The sequence below is a fragment of the Varanus komodoensis genome, unplaced genomic scaffold (assembly GCF_004798865.1).
Source record: "Varanus komodoensis strain SLA01 unplaced genomic scaffold, ASM479886v1 scaffold38, whole genome shotgun sequence".
In the NCBI taxonomy this organism is placed as follows: Eukaryota; Metazoa; Chordata; class Lepidosauria; order Squamata; family Varanidae; genus Varanus; species Varanus komodoensis.
In genome coordinates, this window is record NW_025335909.1 from 9012423 (window position 1) to 9031054 (window position 18632).

The following is an 18632-nucleotide window of genomic DNA, read 5'->3' on the forward strand; positions in this document are numbered from 1 at the left end:
GCGGGAAAATGTGGCCAGCGTCGCCCTGTGCCGCGGCGCTCCAGTCTGGAGCCTGGTTGCAAACTGGGGGGGCTCCCGGCCTCGTCCCCACAGTCCCTTTCTGAAACTGAGCCGGGCATCCGGCTCGGGCGGCCCAGAAGCTGCTCCATGGCTGGGGTGAGAAGGGCACTGGGGAGACGGGGGCAGTCAGTCTGGCCACTTGCTTCTGGCTGGCGGGGCTCTCCTCGTGCCTTGGCCCCTGCCCCCCCCCCCCAGGAAGCTGCCTGGCCAGGCCAGCAGCCCCTCTCCAGCGCTTCGGGCAGGGGCGCCTCCCAGCCCTGCCTGGCACGGATTGGGCACTGGCCCCCCCGGCCCAGCCAGCTTTTTCCGCAGCAGCTGACCAAGGGCCCAAGCGCCCACCCATTCGGGGTCTGTGGGACGACCCCCTGGATCCGAGGCTGGTGGGAGGAGGAACTGCCTCGCTGCCCGCCCTCCGCAGTTCTTCCTCAGCTGCCAGCCTGGCGCTCAGAGGGCGGGCGCTTTTACCAGTGGGGTGGCCACGTGCCTGCCATTCCCTGCACAAGCACAGGGGAGCCCCGCCGTGCCCCTCCCGTGCCCCGGCCCCACTCGTGCGCACGCGCCCGGCCCCGAGCCTCTCCCAGGCGCCTCCCGCCCGGGGAATCAAATATTCATGCGCGACCATTCAGGAGGGATGCGGCTTCCATGACAGAACAGAGAGGCCGGGAAGCGCCGCGGGCACGCTGCGGGGCCCTTCGGTTCGGCTTATGCGCGTCCTCAGAGCGCCGCTCCCAGCATTCTGACAGCTGCCGGCCCCCGCCTGCGCCCCCCGGCCCCCATCCGTGCTGCTTGTATGTGCTGGCGAGGAGGAAGGTGCTGAGAAGAGGCAGAGAGAATGAGCCGGGCAGGAAAAGCTCCAGAAAGTGTCGATTTGACGAAGCTGTGTGCTGCCTGGGGAATAAGGCCAGTTTTTTGGGTTTAGGGGGGAACTCCAGGGCAGGGTTAGGGTTAGCAAAACAAAGGTGCTTCTGAGTCTTCCGAGGCCTGGAAGGTGCTCAGAAGGGGCAGATAGAAAGAGCCGGGCAGAAAAGCCTCCGGAAAGTGTTGGTTTTAGAAAGCCATGTGCTGCCCTGGGAGTTGAGACAGGCTTGCTCTGATGGCGGGCGTGCGCGCCTCGAGCCGCCTGGCTTGCCCTTTCCTGCCCTCCGGCTGCCCTCTGGCCTGAGAACCTGCCCAGCGCATGGGACTCGGGACTGCTGGGGAGCGTGGCTCGTGGGGTGCGTGCGCATGCGTGCGCATGAGGGAGCTGGCGCGTCACTCGGGCACCAGCCTCAGAGCTGTGTGGCGTTGGGGCAGTGGACTGGCGGCTCCCCCCCCCGCCCCCTTTGCAGACGCTTCCGGGTCCAAGGAGCCGAGCCTCGGCTGCCAGCGCACGACACGCCACGGCTCCCTTCCCGGCGCCGCGCTCCTTGGGACCAGATCCATGCGAGGAATTGCCAGCCGAGCCGACAGTTGGATTTCGAGGGGGCTCGTTCCCCCCAAGGGCCTGCGCTTGCAGGGGTCCTGCAATTAACCCTGTCTTGTTCTCCTGGCACAGTTTTAAAGTGTGCAGTTCTCCAGATCGGGGTTAATTGGGCCCCCTGGCAGCTGGGCCTGGGCGAAGGACGCCGTCGTGTGCCTGAGCAGGATGGAGCTGGTCTTGCGGCGCAGCCAGTTTAATTGGGAGCGGTTGTGAGGCTGGGCGGGCCGGCGGCTCCCAGTTAGTAGCTTCCCCACTCCCCTCTCCTGCCAGGGGATGTTTCTGCCGGCTCGCCGTGGGACGGGCTCTCCACCCTCATCGGAGGCACAAATAGGCCCAAATCCGGCTGCCGTTGGGGGCCATCCCGGTGGCCGCCGGCTCCCAAGACTGTGGGATGCCGCGGAACGTCCACGGCGGTTCCCCAGCCGCGAGGCCGGCAAGCCCCAGTCCGCAGGGCGGGATCGTGGGCCAGGCGGCCCTGTTGCGCGCGGATTCCAAACCCGATGCACCGGAGTCTTGTCTGCTGCAGCGAGTTCTTTTGTCACCCAGATTTTCTTCCGTGCTCCGCTTTGGTTGGGGTCAGCTCCCACTGTGCCCCCGTAAATGCCAAGCGCCTGCCCCGAGCGACTGGGGAGTCCCCTTTCACGCACGGCACCTCTGGCTTGATGCAGACATGGTGCCGTTCTCCTTCCTCTCTTTTATCGTGCACATTTTAAAAGCACGCCGGCTTCACCTTATTTACATGGAATTCCTCACCTTGAGAAGGTCTCTGCTCTTAAAGGAAGCCCACAAATCATTTGACTCCCTGCGGTAGAGCGGGAGGATCAGGTGAGGTACCTGAAGCACCACCTGGTCAGGTTTTCTTGGATGCAGGCAGGTGCAGGTGCAGGATTTTGGATATGTGCTCGGGCAGGTCCCTGCAGCTGTGTCTGTGCCGGATCCGTGCCCTGTTGTCTTATAAAAACCAGCACTGGAATTGCCGGGGGCGGGGGCTCCTTAGGGAGGGCATGGCTTCACTCACTTGAAAGAGTTGGTGTGCAGCCCCCCTCCTGTGAGGCTCCCCCCCAAAGGAGCCTAACAAATAAAATAAATAATAGAATAGCTAAGAAGCAGATCAGTTTAAAATTCCAATAAAATTCAAAACAGGACTTCAGGAGCTGAGCTGATTGAATTATTTAGCCCTTGCGGCAAGCAAGGCCTGAGAAAGGGGACGAGCTGAGGGGCACGGAGGGAAGACGAGGCTGCTCCTGGTGAGGGCACTGGACTCTTTCCTCTCAAACGCAGTAAAAAGGGCACGGAGGGGAGGAGGGGGGCAGTTAGCAGCTGAGGGGGGGGGGGCGGGTGCATGATTCCCACTACTCCTGAGTTTCCAGAGAAAATTTCCTGTGGCATCAGAAATAATAGTCGACAGAAAGAAGGTGTCCTTGTCAACCCTACGAAGAGCTTTAGCTGTTCAGTGAAATGGGCATGAAGTTGAGAGGGTAAATGCACCTGTCCGTGGAGCCATGTTGGGGCTGGAGCAACATGAAGGGTTACCGGCCCAAGGACGCTGCGTTCACACAGCCCGGCCGGCCACGGTTAGCTGCAGCGCTTTCTGCTTGGCAGCTGCCAAATTCATCCCCAGTTTTCTAGAGAATTTCTAAGAGGAGATCAGTTTAATCAGAAAGATGAAGTTATATATTAACTCGGGCTTTTTCTAGGTTAATGTGCACACGAACTTGCGTAAAGAACAACAACTTCAGAACTTGGACTTCGTTCATGGCTTCAGTTGGTCTCCCCACTCAAATAATTAATGCATTTGAAAAATTAATACCTCACCTGTCGTTCCACATTTTTGGATGCAAAGCACAGCATGCGGGGAAACGATGCCATCTTTGGCAGTAGCTGCCGGATGCGGATTCCTTCTCTCGGCAATCTCACCGCAAGAGTGTCGGTCTCTTGACGCTTCCTCTTGAGGAGCCGAAGCGTTCGCACGCTGGTCCGCTTTGTAGGTGCAGCTGTTCAAGCAAGACTTCCGAGGCAAAAGCAGCCTAGGGCGCGTTTGTTCTCAGAAGGGCCTCAAAAGTTAATGGCAAAGAGCGACTTCCGAACTGGGTTTAAAATGAAAGAAGGGGTTCCTTTTGCATTCCAGTGAGAACCCCCCCGATGGCCAGCTTTTCTACGAACGAGGAACGCTCTACCGGGCAGTGCCGTCCAGCATCAGGACCGCTCCGCCTGGGTGCCCCCCTTGGCGGAGGTCGTGGGCGGCAGGGGGCCGCTTTGGGCCCCGTTCGGGGGTCTGCTGGGGGAATCGAGCGTGCGAGCTCTTGCCCGCTGCGCTGCACTGCTCCTGTTTTGCACCAGCGTGTGGCATTTCTTCGGCTCTGCTGCCCCAGGACTCCCAGGGAGGGGCCCTTCCTGCAGCCCCTCTGCCGCCCGGGTGGGGGATCCTTTGCTCGGCACGGAGCCGCCCGGGCAGCCCACTCCGAGTCGGGGCAGGAGGTGCTGTGCCTCGTGGGCAGGACGAGGCCATGCCGTCGCACCGCTGGCGGAGTGCGCTGCGGCGAGGGGGGCGCGGGAGGGATGGGCTGCCTGTGTGTGACGGGTGATTGGGGGGAGTCATTGCGGCCCGCCAAAAAGCAGTAAGCACTGCGTGGGGGGGGGTTGCCAGCGGAGTGTGGCAGCCCGCCAGGAGCTCTCTCCGAGAGGGGTGGCGCTGCAGTTTTCCCGGCGGGGGTCACTGCGCCACCCTGAGATGCCACAACACCCTGAGATGCCACGCCGGGCAGCCTCCGCCGGGGGGGGGGGGGGAAGATGCCCCCCCCGGGGGCCAGGCGGCCCCGAGGGGCCCCGGGGGGGGGGGGGGGGGGGGGGGGGGGGGCAAGATGCCTGCCGCAGGGGCCAGGCTGGCCCGAGAGGCCTCGGAGTGGCCGGGTGGGTTGGAGGGCAGGCGCGTCTGTGTGCGGCCCCACGGCCTGCGGCCCGTGGAAGGGCGCGTGTGGCCCCTGAGTAGCCAGACAGGCTGACCGACACAAGCAGAGCAAGAACCGTGAGATAAATTATGCAAAATTAGAGGAAACGTGCACGTTTGCATAATTGATGCGGGCCGCAGGGTTCAGCTTTTCTTAGTCCAGGATTTGGATTAAGAGCAGAATCTTAACAGCTTTCGGCCTGGGCTGCAGACCGTTCTGAAACCCCGTGGAAATTCTTGGGGGGTTCAGGTGCGCGTGGCGGCTCCTCAGAGGCAGGTGGAAGGAGAAGGCCGTCGAGAGGACCCCCGAGAGCGGGTGGCCCCAGCGACGGCTGCAGAGCCAACAGCCCGTTCAGGGAGGGCCGGGCCCCTTGCTGCCCCCGTCCGCCTGGGCCAGCTCGAGGTCACGGCCCCCCGACGCTCCTGGCCGGCCAGTCATCCCTGGGCGCTCTGCAAACCACGTCCTTCGGTGCTGGAGCGACGCGGCTGCTGCCCTCGGTCTCAGGGAACAGCAGGGGCAGGCCCCCCAAAAGCCCCTGGCCTGACCCACACTCCCCGGCCCCCTGCGGTTGCACCTCCCTCGACTGAAGCCCTTTCGATAGGGATTCCGTGCGTGTCGCCAGCCAATTAATGCACTGTTAATTGAGTATTTGCAGTGCTGCGCCTCCAAGGACGGTGGCCTGGCATGAAGGGGAATGCAGATGTGCTCTGGCGGGGGGGGGGCGGTGCAGGCGCCAGATACCGGGCCCCTGCACATGCAGCCCAGGGCAGGGAGCGGGGCCGGGGGGCACCGTGGGTCAGTCCCGTGACTGCTGGGCAAAGGCTGCCCCAGCCCGGCCCCCAGGAGCAAGGAGAGCGGAAGCTGCCTGGGACGGGTGGCGGAGCAGAGACCTGGGGCGCGGAGGGTCTCGGGCCAGGGTCTCTGAGCATGTGGGGGAGGCTCGGCTATGCCGAAGGGCAGCCAGCCAGCCAGGCCAGCCCCTCCGTGGAAGGGCTCCGGGCCTGCTCTCGGCCCCGGTGCCGAAAGCCCCACGCGCCCCCAGCTGCTGCTGGGTCTGCCACGGTGCGTTGGATCTGCTGCCGGCAGGCGGCCAGGCCGGAGCTCCTGGGAAGCTCTTGGGCCGCAGTTTTGCCCGCATGGAGTTGGCTTGGCCACGATTACTCACGCTCTAGTAAACCCCCATTTTAGGCTCTTTCCGTCCATTGTGCATCAAGCTGCCCTTAGCAATGGGTCAGAAGCTGCAGTTGGTCCAGAATAAGGGCGGCCAGATCCTTGCTGGGTATCTTGATTTATTCGCTGCCCGTCCTTTTCAGCCCGCCTGGTACGGAAGATTAAAACCATGCAAAGTAGGTGCCAGAAAACCGGAATGTATGGAATCCGTGAAAGCAGAGCTTCCCAATTAAAAAAATTACCCCTCGTGCCAACCACATCTTGATGGGCATCGGCCTGGGCTTTGCCTGCGGCAGCCGGTGGCTGCACAGCCTTTCAGGTCCCCAAATCGCTCCGGACGGAGAGCCGGCCTTGCCGAACTTGCCGCAAGAAGTCTCCCCGGCCCGCCTCCGGGTTCCCCTGCCACAGACCGGTCGTGAGGCGTACCCGCACCGTTGAAGACCTTTGCATTCACTTTGGGCTCTCAAATGACTCTTTGAACTGTTCTAGTGGTTGGTGCTATTTCCTTGTTCTTCCGTTTTAATGTTAAAAGTGTGTTGTGAGCGCTGCCTCCCACGGAACCCGGTGTGCCGGCCTTGGCGGTACTGATCGCCTGCTGCATCATTTATTCGGAGCGTTAACTCGCAGAAGTGCCGGCGGCTGCTTTCCGCCAGGGAGGCCCAGAGTGGCTGAGGCAGCACCAGGAGAACCGGGCCGCCCTGCCGGCCGACTTGCGATCTCAGGCGGCGGGACAGACACGGGAGTGCAGGGTCTTCGTGCGCGTGTACTTCCCAGGGCTGGTGGCGTGGCCTGCCTCCCCCTTCCGCCCGCTCAGCCTGCTGGACTTTGCAGAACCGGCGGCGCGGGGCAGCCAGCTTCCTGCCCGTGCCCAGCGTCCGTAGATCGGGGGCCCAGAGCCATCATGGCTAGTCCATGCTGGCAGATCGCCCTCCCCAAGGAGCCCCGAACAGGAGCCTGTGGGTTTGGACGGCCCTGGTCGCCGGTCCTGGCCGACTGCGCTTTGCGGCTCGGCAGCCGTTCCCCCGTTTGGGCCTTGGTCTTGTCTGTGGCGAGAAATGGCGGCGTCCTGAACCTCGGGCAAGGGGCCGTGGCGCGCACGGTGCGCATGTGCTCGCGCGGCCGCCTCTGCTGCCCATAAATTGCAGGCGCCCATTAAGGTCCCTGCAGCAGTCATTTAAAAAGCCAGGCGGATGCGTCCGCCGTCCATTTCTCCATTACATTAATGTTATGGGCTTTTTACAGGTGTCTTAAATAGACATCGTTATTAACGAGTCTATTAAGTCAATTAAAATCCAGTCCTTTGAGCTGGATTTAATGTAGCCACTGGGAGAGGGGAGAGGTGACGGCCGGGGTGGCTCTGGGTTTCTGCCGTGGCCTGGGGGCGCTCGAGCTTTTCCCCCCTGGAGGCAGGGAGCAAAACGCAGTGTCTTGCGGCCCAGGCGGGGGCTTTTAGCAAGCGCGGCCCCTTCCCTGGCAGACACCGGGCGGAAGCAGAGCCAAGCCCCTGTGGTCTCGGGACTCTGCACTTGGAGGGCCTGTCCTGCCCCTTTTTGCAAGGGTGAGAGGCCCCCCCCCCCCCCCCGGGGGCCCCCTGGGGGTCTTTGTCCCCCCCCCCCGGCAGAATCGGCGTTTTATGCAGCAGCACCCTGCCGGCCTAGCCCCCTCCCCACAGGAGCTGGACTGGCTCCCGGGCTCTCAGGGGGGCGAGAACAGCTCTGCTTTGCCCGGTCTTCAGTCTGGGATGCACCTCCTTGGGTTGAGAGGCTTCTCCGGTTTCATTAGCTGACTTTGTGCACACGATCTTTGAAACACCCCACGCTCTCACAAATTGTTCCCCTCCCTCAGTGGGCACGAGCGCAGGAGCAGGGTGTCCACGCCCCCCAGGTGTGGAGGGCAGACCGAGGGGCCCACCCCACGTTCCGCTCGGCGGCCCCCTGGCCCCCTTGGCCCGTCTTCTGGGGGGCCCAAGCCCCCAGTCGTGTCCCGTGTGCTGCTGCCTCTCAGCAGCTCAGCGGCGACTGTCGCCCCTTTTCCCAGCTCCCTTTCAGAGGCAGCCTTTTCAAACACCTAATTTATTCCATCTATTAGATAGATTTTGTAGATTTAATCATGTTCACAGTTGGTGGCTCATTGGATACTCAAGATAAACTCCAAATGAAAGTATAATGGGAACGACAAATGAGTTTTCACACCAGAAATAGCAGAAACTTGCTCAAGAAAGGAGTTTGAGAGGAGCAAAATACATATAATTTCTCTCCCCTCCTCTCCTTGGCGCTGCCTTTTGCTGACTACAGTAGGTTACCACAGTTAATTTCGCCAGTTTTGTTCATCTGTAAAATTGCATAAAAGTGACATTTTTTGTGCTCATTATAAGAAGTGCTGATTTATAGCTGGTAAATGGAATTTTTTTCCTTCTCTTTTTTTGGTGAAGCTCTCGTAGTGGCGTAAAGCACCCATGAAATTGCTTGTATAATGTAGTTTAAATCCAATCTCTGCGAGCCGAGCAAGTCCCCCCTCTTCCCTGAACCTGGTAAAGAGACATTTCCACTCTCCGCGGCGAGTTTACTTGGGCCGCTCGGAGGGCCGGCCTCACGACGGGGCTGCTGCGGACCGCCCTGGACGGCCCCCGGCCCGGCCCGGCGCTGCGGCTGGCTCAGAACCTCGGCCGCGCAGTGGCCTCCTGGCTGTGCCCAGTCACAGCATCCTCATCCTCATCCTCATCCGTGCAATTTCTCTTCCGCCCCGTGGCTGAACCTCTCAGGGTGGCTGACAGCCGTTGGCACCGACTGGACAGGTTTAAGGTTTCCATGCTGAAATGCAAACTCCTTAATAACGGGGGGCCGGGGCCAAGCCCTGGAGGGAGCACTGGACCAGTGCCACCTTGGCCAACCTGGGTCCTGGCTTGCCCTTCCACAGCCAGCCAGATCCCAGCGGGGGCTTCTCGGTGGTGGCGCCCACCCGCTGGGACCCTCCCAGCTCCGGCTCAGGAGGCAGAAGCGCCGTGTGCTCCAAAGACCTCTCGGGGGCCCTTGTTTGCACAACGTTGCCTTGCCCCGGAAAAGACGCTTGGCTTCGCCCTTTCCTGTTTGGCCTCGTCGTGATACTCGCAGTCCCTGAATATTTTATACTGTTTGCATCGTCTGTTACGTCTGCAGCCGCTTCGCGGTCCCACTGCATCATGCAATATGGAGGCATCATAAATGAGTTATAAACAAACGAACGTTGCGCGGCGAAGAGAGGGGCGCGTGGCCTTTATGATCTTCTGGGATCCGGTTCAGGAGAAGGAAAGTAGGTTTGGGTGTTTTAATGGATTTGACAAATGGGCGGAGCAGGAACGGCCTGGTGGATCCTGCATGCCAAGAAGCCGGCCGCATCGGCCTGCTGGTGGTGCAGGGGGAGGGTGGGTGCTGCCTGGCTTCCCGGAAGCACGGTCCTAGAATCTGTTGCAAAACGAATATTTGGCGCACCTAACCCGGTTTGCACGTCCCGGTGGCAAATCATGGGTGGATTAGCCCATGGCTTGCCGAGGTCGTGCCAGTGAGCTCTGTGGCCAATTGCAGCAGGTGGCCGGGGTCCCCAGCGGGCGAGCTCTCTGCCTCAGGTGGCTGCCTGCCTGGCGGCTGGAAGAGGCCTTCAGCTCCACCGTCCTGCACACAAAGGCTCCCAGGTCAGTGCAGGCTCTCCGACTTTGGGGCTGCAAAGAGAGCCGCTGCTGGATTGAGGCTGGCCCTCCATCGCTCAGTTCCGCCCGCTCCGAAACGAATCCATGTATCCCAGTCTGTTCTGAAGGCCCCTCTTGTTTCCAAAGGAAGTCCACCGAAATATAAGCCAAATTCGGGCACACTGAACAAAGGTGGGTGGCTATTTAGGCCGCTTGGGGGGCTTCGCGCACAAGACCCTCCGCTGGAAAGGTGCGGGGGAAAAAAGCTCCGTGCCTCAAGCTCAGGCCGACACGCCCCCTGCAGCATTCACTGGCCCTCCAGAGCGTGTGTGAGAAGGCTGAAGACCTGAGCGGCTTCGTTGGTCCTCCCTGCTGCAGCCTCACGGCTGGCCCAAAGGCCGAGCGAGCGGAGGACGCGTTAAGCGAGCTGTGCGTTTCTGTCCCATAGGCCTGCGGCGCCTTATCATGTGTGTTGCTCTTTCGTTCTGTTAGCTGTGCGGAGAACCCCCTAGCGGCCCCTACAGATGGTTAGAAGCATTACAACTGGGTTTGCTTATCTGTATGCACCAGTCCCTCTACATTGGGTAGGCACCATCCCAAGCGATTTCGACGGTGCGTTTACTGGACGGACTGAAAGTTGGGTTAGAGAGCACAGAAGGGGCAGCCGGGGACAGTTGCAAGCTGCCTTCAAAGGAGAACCCGGGGCAGCGCATGGAGGATTAAAGGCCTCCTCTGCCACACGGGGCACCGGCGTTTCGCCTTTGAAACGGCGCCGATCGTGTGGGTGGCGTCCACGCCGAGCTTAGTCGAGAAGAACGGGGGCGAGTCCCTCCCTCAGCCCCCTGCCCTGACCCTGCTGCTCTCTTTGCTCTTCCAGGTGAGACGATGCCCCCCGAGCACTCCCCGCGGTACCCCAGCCCGGCCGAGCTGGACGCCTACGCACAGAAGGTGGCCAACAGCCCCCTCTCCATCAAGATCTTCCCCACCAACATCCGGGTCCCGCAGCACAGGCACCTCAGCCGGACGGTGAACGGGTACGACACGACGGGCCAGCGCTACAGCCCCTACCCCGCGCACGCCGGCAGCTACCAGGGCCTGCTGGCCGTCGTGAAGGCCTCGGGCAAGGGCGGCGTGGTGAAGAGCGCCGAGGGCAAGCGGGCCAAGATGTCCCCGTCCCACGTGGCGGCCGCCCCTTACCCGCCGACGAGCACTTTAGCCCTGGGGCCCTCCTGCGCGGCCCAGCTGAGCTACCACGGCGCCCCGAAGCAGATGGAGGCCCCCGTGCCCGCCAGCCTCTCCGTGCCCGCCCCGGGGCTCCCGCACGCCGGCCGGGGCCTGGCGCTGGCCCAGCCCAACCTGCCCTCCATCCAGAACATCCTCTTCCAGCTCAATCAGCAGTGCCAGGCCCAGGCCGGCCCGGGGGGGCCGCCCAGCCCCGCCAAGCACGGCGCGGCCACCGGCTTCGCCGCCATGGCCACGGTGGGGGCCACGGTGGCCTACGCGGGCGCCGTGCTGCCCGAGTGCCGCAAGGGGGCCGAGCTGGTGGCGGGCGCCAACCTGGCCGCGGGGCTGGGGGGGCCCAAGCCCGGCCTCTACCCCGACGGCATGGACTACCTGCTCTGGCAGCAGAAGCAGCCGCCGCCGCAGCCGTTGCGGGCCTACAGCGCGGGCAGCGGGGGCGGCGGCGCCGTCAGCAAGTCGCCCGAGGCCTGCGCGGGGCTGCTGCGCGCCTTCCCCGGGGCGGGCACCGGCGACAAGGTGAGCTCGTCGCCCTTGAACTGCGCCGGCATGCACGGGAACTTCTCGGTGGGGCAGTACTTCGCGCCGCCCTGGAACAGCATCTTGGTCACCCCGAACAGCGACTGCTACAACCCGCCCGAGCTGGCCCACGGGCCCCGCGAGCCGGGCCCGCACCCCTCCGAGGGGCTGCCCAGCCTGCCCAGCAAGACCCTGTGCAACGCCTCGGTGCTCAGCAGCAGTCTGCAGTCGCTGGAGTACCTCATCAACGACATCCGCCCGCCCTGCATCAAGGAGCAGATGCTGGGCAAGGGCTACGAGACCGTCTCCGTGCCGCGGCTCCTGGACCACCAGCACGCCCACATCCGCCTGCCCGTCTACAGATAAGGGCGCCACCCCCCCCCGCACGGCCGGGGCGGGCCGGGGCACGGGGCGGCACCGGCGAGGGGCTCGGATCGCGTGGCGCCGGCGTGCCCCGGGCTGCCCGGCACGGGGGGCGCGCCTCTGCCGGCGCAGAAGTCTTGCTCTGGTTTCTGAGAATGTGAACGGGGAGGTGCTGCCCGGTGTTGCTGCTAACCCAGGGAGAGGCCTTGCGCCGCGAGCGAGCCGGAGCGGAGCTTGGTGGGCGCCGTGTGTGCCTGCCGCCCCGGCTGGAGGCGCCTGTGGGGCAGCCACCCCCTCCTGGGGGAGCCTCTGTCCGGCGTGGGGTTCCCCCGGGAGGCCAAGGCCCCGTGGCTGGGCTGGGGGATCTGGCCCCCGCCCGCGTGGATCCAGGTGGCTCGGCGGCGTGGCTTTCCCTGCTTTCTAGTTGAAGTCTGTAACTTGCACTGTCCTGATTTAAAGCTAATAATAGGGGAGAGGAGAGCGTGGAGGCTATTTAAGGAAGGAAAAGAAAACACTTGAAAACTTGAAGCAACTTTTTCGTTTTAGTTGAGCTCACTGTACATTTCTGTGTTTGGCTGCTACACAGTGGATTCCCTCTGCTTTGGCAGAGCCCCGGGTGATGGTTGCTTTTGGAATTAAAACCTTATGTTTTATTATTAATATTATTATTAATCATCATCATCATTATTTTAATGGCAATTTCATGGCCTCTGTGTGTGCGCGAGTGAGTGAGTGTGTGAGAGAAGGCTAGGTAATTTTGCTAGAGAAGTCTCTCCAAGCTGGCACCATTCAGATGTGCTGGACTAAGGTTCCTTTCGTCCACATCTGGCACGGCCAACAAAAGTGGCTGTCCAGCACGTCTGGGGGCGCCAGGTTGGGGCAAACGGAAAGGTCATCCTGGGAGGAGACCCGTTTCCCCCTCGCTTCGCCCTTCGGCCGCCCTCCACGGCCCCCACGGCCGTTCCCCACAGCAGCTGGCCGCAGGTGCCGAGCCTGAGAAGGCCGGTAGGTGGGCGGCCGGGAAGGGCGTCTGATTTACCTCTGAAACGTTACGAGCAGAAGACTTTGTTCTTTTTGGTTCTGTTCTTCAAGGAGCTAAAACCTGGACGGACCCGCGACCTCCCGGTCGGCCGAACGCAACCTCTCTCGCGTGCTTCCCCCCCGTGTGGCCAGTTGTTCTTGGAATTCAGCTTAGCCCAAATGCAAACTAGGTTGAACAGACGGGGCGGGGAGGAGGCGGGGGTTTCTGGGGTGCTGGTAGAGAGCGGGAGATGCGCCGGAGGGGGAGCGCTCAATCGCTGATCCGGCCGGTGGAAGCGGGCTGTGCCCATCACGCCTCGCCCCGCGGTGTGCAGGACGGTGCGGATCCTGAGACGAAGACGCGTGTCGTGCTCCGCTGTAGCTTTGCTCTGTTCTAGAGACGGTTTCCCGGTGAGGAACGCAGAACCCTCTTGAATGAGCCTGGTGTTTTCCAAGGGCCCCCCACCCATTTCAGGATGTAACGTTTTGCATACTTTAATTTTCTCTCTTAAAAAAGCTCTTGAAAACCATTTCTTTTGCTCTGCTATTCAGCCCATGCAATTATGCATTTAATAGATTTTATTCAAGGGATCTGCTTTGCAGGAATTACAGAATTCCCCCTCCCCACTCCTTGAAAAAGAGAGCGAGTGGGGAGCTGGCCCATCCATCCGAGTGATTGTGCTCAGATAAGAGAGGTACTGTGTCCTTACCCACCTGTTCCAGCACTAAGTGCATTTACAAGTCTCTGAGAATGTGTTTTTATATGAAAAAGCGACCATTATATTCTACTGTGAGAAGTGCACCCTGCACTATATTGTTTTAAAAATGAGAGAAAACAAAAAGATAGAAAAAAAACAGCAAACGGTGTCTCTGGATGTTGTCTTTCTTTTTTCTCTCCCTCTCTCCCCTTTCCCCACCTCACCAAAAAGAAATTAAACCTGGGCTTTCACTGGATGTCTGGTTCTGGAATTTGCTTGCACGGCTTCCTGGCCTCCGGGCGGGAGGGCCGCGCTGGGGGGCATCTCTGTCGGCACTGGGGCCTGGCGGAGCTGCCCCTCCCCTCGCTGGAGGAGCACTGGCACTCCGTGGGTCCCCCTGGTGCGCCGGAGGGCCCGGGGCGTGAGCCGGGGAGCCCTGGTTTGCTGGAAGACTCGGCAGGGTGCTGGGGTGGGGTGCTGTGCCCGCCGGTGCAGGAGCGCGCACGCCTCGTGGTCCCGGGGCCACAGCGCTGCTCGGTCAAGGCCCGGAAACGCACCCGGGCGTGCATGGAGACACGTTCCGGCAGTCCGGGGACCGAGCCGCGGATGCGGGGACGGCGGACGGGATGCTGCCTTGTCCAGCGAATGTTGGAATTACCACTTTGCTGTGCCGCCCAGCAGCCAACACTCTGGGTGGCTTACAAGATCACGGAGTCGACGGGCACGGAGAGCACGGGAATTGGCGGACTTCCGGAAGGCCGCGTTGCTTCTCCCTTTTGTCCCAGGCGGGGTGGCGTGTGTTTTTGTCCGGTGGCCTCCTGCCCGCACCGACGGCCCCACTTCGGCCGGCCTTCTGTGCTGGGCATCTGCGGAGAAGGTGCGTGGGTTCAGCAGCCGGGTTAAAAAGGGCTGTTTTCTGGATTGTCGCGCGGTGGCTGTCGCCCTGTGGTCGCGCTGAGGCTGCTCCTCGCGGCAAGTTGCCCGCGTGTGGATGCTTGTCTGGAAATGGGTGTTTTTGAGAGCGGGGTTGCCTTTTGGGGGCAGCGTTGCCTTTGTTTGCCGGCGTTGCTGGATGTTGGCACAAGGTGCCGTGTGCGGGTCCTCGCGGGAGCTTCGTGTCAGTTTCAATACTTGCTGCAAAACCGCCTTTCCGTGCCTGGCAGAATTTCCCCCGCGTTTTGGAAGCCCTCTAAAAGACAGGCCCCGTTAACCTTTCCTCTTCTCTGCTCTTTGTGCACTCTGCTTCCCTGCCCACAGCGGCACCAAGTTTGCCCATAATGAAAACTACAGTTCCCAGCATTCCCTGCCCCAGAAGAGCTCATATCGTAAAAGTCACAATGGTGTGTAAACGAGGGGGAACCATCTTCGCTGGCTTCTCTGCTTCTTGGTGTCTCTTGTTTTGAGGAAGGCCGTTTTTAAAGGGTAGCTGATTATTCCAGGCCAGGAGGGTTGGTGCTGGTGCAACATGGAGGGGAATCCCTGGGAGCGAGCGAGGAGCATCTCCTCCCGTAGCAAGTGATCAGCGGAACTCCTTTCTGCAGGAGCTTTGGAGGAAACGGAGGGGCTCTAGAAAAACCTTCAGGACGAAACAGAGTCCGGGACATTTCCCCATAAAGCTCGGCTGATACTGACATGGTGCGCGAGAAGCGGGGGTCTCTCTGACCGCCAAGCCCCCAGAGCTCGCCCCGCAGCTCCGCTTGGGGGCTGCTCCGTGCTCTGAATTCTCCACAGTTGCCGCTCTCCGCAAGCCTCAGTAAATCTTCTGGCCCTCCCTCCTTTCCGCAGGACAAAGAACCGGGCGTTTCCACCCTGCGCCCCGGTCCATTTTCTCCCCAAGGTGGGCTTATCCTCTGCCGTCAGCAGGGGGGCCGGGGGATTTATGCGTTTGTTTGCGGGGGCTCGCCGTGGCCCAGCGGCAGGCTTCCCTGGGCCGCCTCGGCTCGGCCAGGGTCTCTCGGCCGACAGCAGCTGCACGGCCGTTCCCAGGCAGCTGAGCCCCAGCGGGCGTTCTCCCCACGGTGACCCCATCAGCTGTGGGCAAGGCGGCGGCCCCCTGCCGCGAACAATGGGCCCTTTGCGTTGGGATAATAGCGCGGCGCGGAGCGGCTCCTGCCCGTGCCCCCACGCCTCCCGCGCCTCTGGGGCTTGGCGGCGTCCGGGGTCCGCTCTGCAGCACGGCCCTGCAGCCGGCCGAGCGAGGCGCTTGCAGGCGGGCGGCTGGGCACTCACTGGCAGGCGCACGGTGCTTCCCCCGCCGGGAAGGCGATGCCCTGCGCTCCCTGACCGCCTGTGCAAGAGGGCCGAGCGCATCCCGGCCAGCCCGCTGGGGGCGCTGCAGCGCCTGCGGATGCGCCACTGTTGCGCCCCCTCGCCGGCCCCGCGCCGAGAAGCCCGATCTCCCTGTCGTTCTTCTATCCTGGCTTTCCAAGGAGTCCTCGTGCGATAAACGCGCGCGCTGGCGGGAGAGGCGAGATTTCCGAGATGCGGTCGCGTCCCCCGTGTTGTCCGCGCACGAGCCGCCCCGCACCTCTTGAGCTCGGCCCTTCGAACAGGCGCGACGCGGGCGCCGGTCTGGCTGCTCGCACAGCGGTTGCGTCTGGCAAAATTACCTCCAGCACGCGCAACGGCCTGTCTTGAGATTTCATGCTCACTGGGGAGAGGAGGCGGAAGGAAGGCGCGAGCTCGAGGAAGGCCAGGCCTGGGGGTCCCTCTGCCGGCGGGAAGTTTGAAGAATCCCTCTGCTTCCCAGTTCCTTGGGCCTGGTGGGGCCGTCCTGCGCTGGCCCCCGTTTGCTCTTGAGCATCGCATCGTTGCTTCTTTTATCTATTACTTTGATTTCTGTATACCACCCCATTTTCTATCGGGATTGAAACAAACAGCAGGGGAAATGTCAAGGCAGAGCGAGCGTCTTAAATGTGGACACTGATCTGCGAAGGCCTCTTGGAAGGAAAACGTCTCTCTCCCCCTTTTCGAGGTGGCAGCTCCGGCGCATCTCTCTCGGCCCGCCGTTCCAGTTTAGGAGCAATGATGGAGAAGACACTCATCCTACAAAAGTCCTCCCTGTATTGCTCACCCGTTTCACTCTTGTGGGGGACCCCGAGGCAGCCTCCACGGCCTTTCTCCTCTCCGTTTCATGCTCACAACAACCCTGTGAAGTGGGCTGGGCTGAGCCGTGGTGACTGGTCCACAGTCACCAGGGGAGCTTGGCCTGGGGCCACCGGCCTGGCCTCCCGGTCCCATTTTGGCTCCTCAATCGCGGCATCACGTTGTCTCTCCAGTGAAACCCCTTGGAGAGTCTGCCCGACCAGGGCAGGGGCTTTGATGGCCGCCCTTCACCGTCTGGGCACGAACCAACGCCCTCCCAAGTGGCGGAGGCTGCTTCTCCCAAACCTCCCGCCCTCCATGTAGTGAAGATGTTCTAGTCTTGTTCACTAGTTCAATTTCTTTTTCACTAGCGCCCTTGCATTCTTCACGTCCATGAGGACTAGAACCTTTTTAAATGATGGAAGCCGGCGTTCTCGAGGTACCGTGTGCCGTGACCTTTCTGTGTTCGCGTGGCCTTGGAGACTTGCTCCTGAAAAACACTTCCCGCATCCGCACGCTGCTCTTCAGCCTTTCCAGCTCCGGCGCTCGCCTCCTTCCTGACTGAGCGATGCTCAGGCAGCCGAGAAGAGGGCTGGGTGTTCCTGGGGGGCCTTGGGGGAGCAGGGTGCCTGCGAGCGGGTGGGCCACTGGGAGAGGTGAGGAAGGGTCCTTCCACTGGGAATGGCGAGGCAGAGAGGCTGTCGGCTTCGGCTCCTGTAACTCCGGTCCCGTGTTTCTCCTGATATTTATGGCGTGCGGGGCGGGGGGGACCGTAACCACAATGACAGCCAATCAAGGGAACAAAGAGGGATTGGCACAAAAGGAGAAATTCAGCGCAGCGGCTGATGCTACTTCGAGCAAGGTGGGGGAAGGGGGGGAGCCGAAAGCCGCACGCGAGAGCTGCCTGCCTCGTGGCGCACTCAAATTAAATTGTCTGCAGGAAAAAATATTTGCTTAGATCTTGGTTAATAAAAAAATGCCATGGGGGAAAAGGGAAATGAATGCGAGAGCGTTTCATGCTGCCGAGGAACTGAGAACGCGGAGCTGAAGGGCCTCTCGCTGGAACCGCCACCTCGGAGGCGGCTCTTGGCCGGGCGACGAGAAGCCGCCCCCGGAGCTGCTGGCCTCGCTCGGGGTGCGGCGCCCGGGCCCTCCGCTGCGGGGCAGTGCCGGGCTCTCCGCGGGGCCCCGGCGCGACCTGCCGCCGGCGGGGGGCTCCGGGGCCTGGCCAGCTGCCGCCCCGCTTCCGAGCTGGGCCCCCCGCGTTCTCCAGGCGGCGGGAGCAGCTGCAGCGGCCTTTGGGGGCACCTGGAGCGAGCAGGCGCCCTTCAGGCGCAAGGCCGCAGCCCCCGCGGCGCAGCCGTCTTCCTGGCATCCTCGCCGGCACACGCGACCTCTGCACCTGCGCGAAGCCCACAGGTGTGAGGGCGCAGATGTCGCGCGGAGCCGCTGCGGCGAGGAGGCAGCCCGCCCTTCCCGGGCCGATGCGCCGCGGCCTCGTTTCCCTGAACCCGGCGGCTTTCCCAGGGCAGCCGGCAGCTGCCGGGTGGGTTGTTTGTGCCCCGCGCTGGCGATCGCACCCTCTTCCTAAGCGCATTACGCAGCAATCCTGTTAGCCGGACGCCCCGGCTCAGGCAGCCGAGTGCGTGGGCAGGAGCCGGCCTCTCCTCGCCTGGCCCCGAGCTCGGTGGCGAAGGTGGGGTCTTTGGCGCTGCAGTGTGCTTGATGGGGTTTTTCTGGGGGGGGGGAGGGTCCAGCAATGCCGCTGAGAACTGTGGACGCATGGGTGCAGAGGAGGGGAGGGTCTTGGCTTCCAGGCCCCCCCTAGCTGTGCTCTGGCCTCATTCTGCGCACAGAGGCGGGAGGCGACTCTGCCAGGCCCGGCCGGGCCGCTGGGCTCCGTGGCAAGCCCCCAAATCTTGTTACATGCATTAGGGAGCGGCTTTGCGGGCTCCTTTGAACTTGCCGGAGCGACTGCCCTATTTCCCGGGGCCGCGTGGAGGAGGGGCTGCCCCGTGCCGGCGTGAGGCCTCCCAGGCGTGGATTTCTACCCCGCTGGCCGCTGTGAGCCCTCGGGGGAAGAGCGACGTGGCCCCCTGGGACAGGTGTGGATGTCAGGGTTGCCACCCTCGTCCGTCTTTTCAGGGGGCAGGCAGGTTCTCCCATTTTGCACAGGGCCCAATCCAAGCTTGCCGGCGGTGGCTGGCGTGCCACCAGAGCCACGCCAATTCCCACCCGCTTTGGCGTCGAGTCGCCCACCAGAGCGCCACGCTCCGGCTCGAGCTCCAGCCACATTCCAGCCTTGCTCCCTGGCCAAGGGCCGGGATGGGGGAGGCCGGCCCGGCTGCTCCCTCGGCTGGCAGAGCTGCTGGCAGGAGCGGTGAGGCTGGGCGGCCGTGCTCCCGCCTGCG

The 18632-nt window shown here is 62.4% G+C and overlaps 1 protein-coding gene across 2 annotated transcripts in view; it reads left to right on the forward strand.

Moving 5' to 3' along the window:
- The window catches only part of FAM222A (family with sequence similarity 222 member A), a 57579-nt gene extending 44186 nt beyond the window's left edge, over positions 1 to 13393 (forward strand). For both annotated transcript variants that reach the window (XM_044440447.1, XM_044440448.1), the window contains exon 3: positions 10176 to 13393. In XM_044440447.1, the coding sequence (XP_044296382.1) occupies positions 10176 to 11422 (1247 nt within the window). In that variant the 3' untranslated portion in view covers positions 11423 to 13393. The remainder of the gene's footprint in view (positions 1 to 10175) is intronic.
- Positions 13394 to 18632: the final 5239 nt, after the last annotated feature.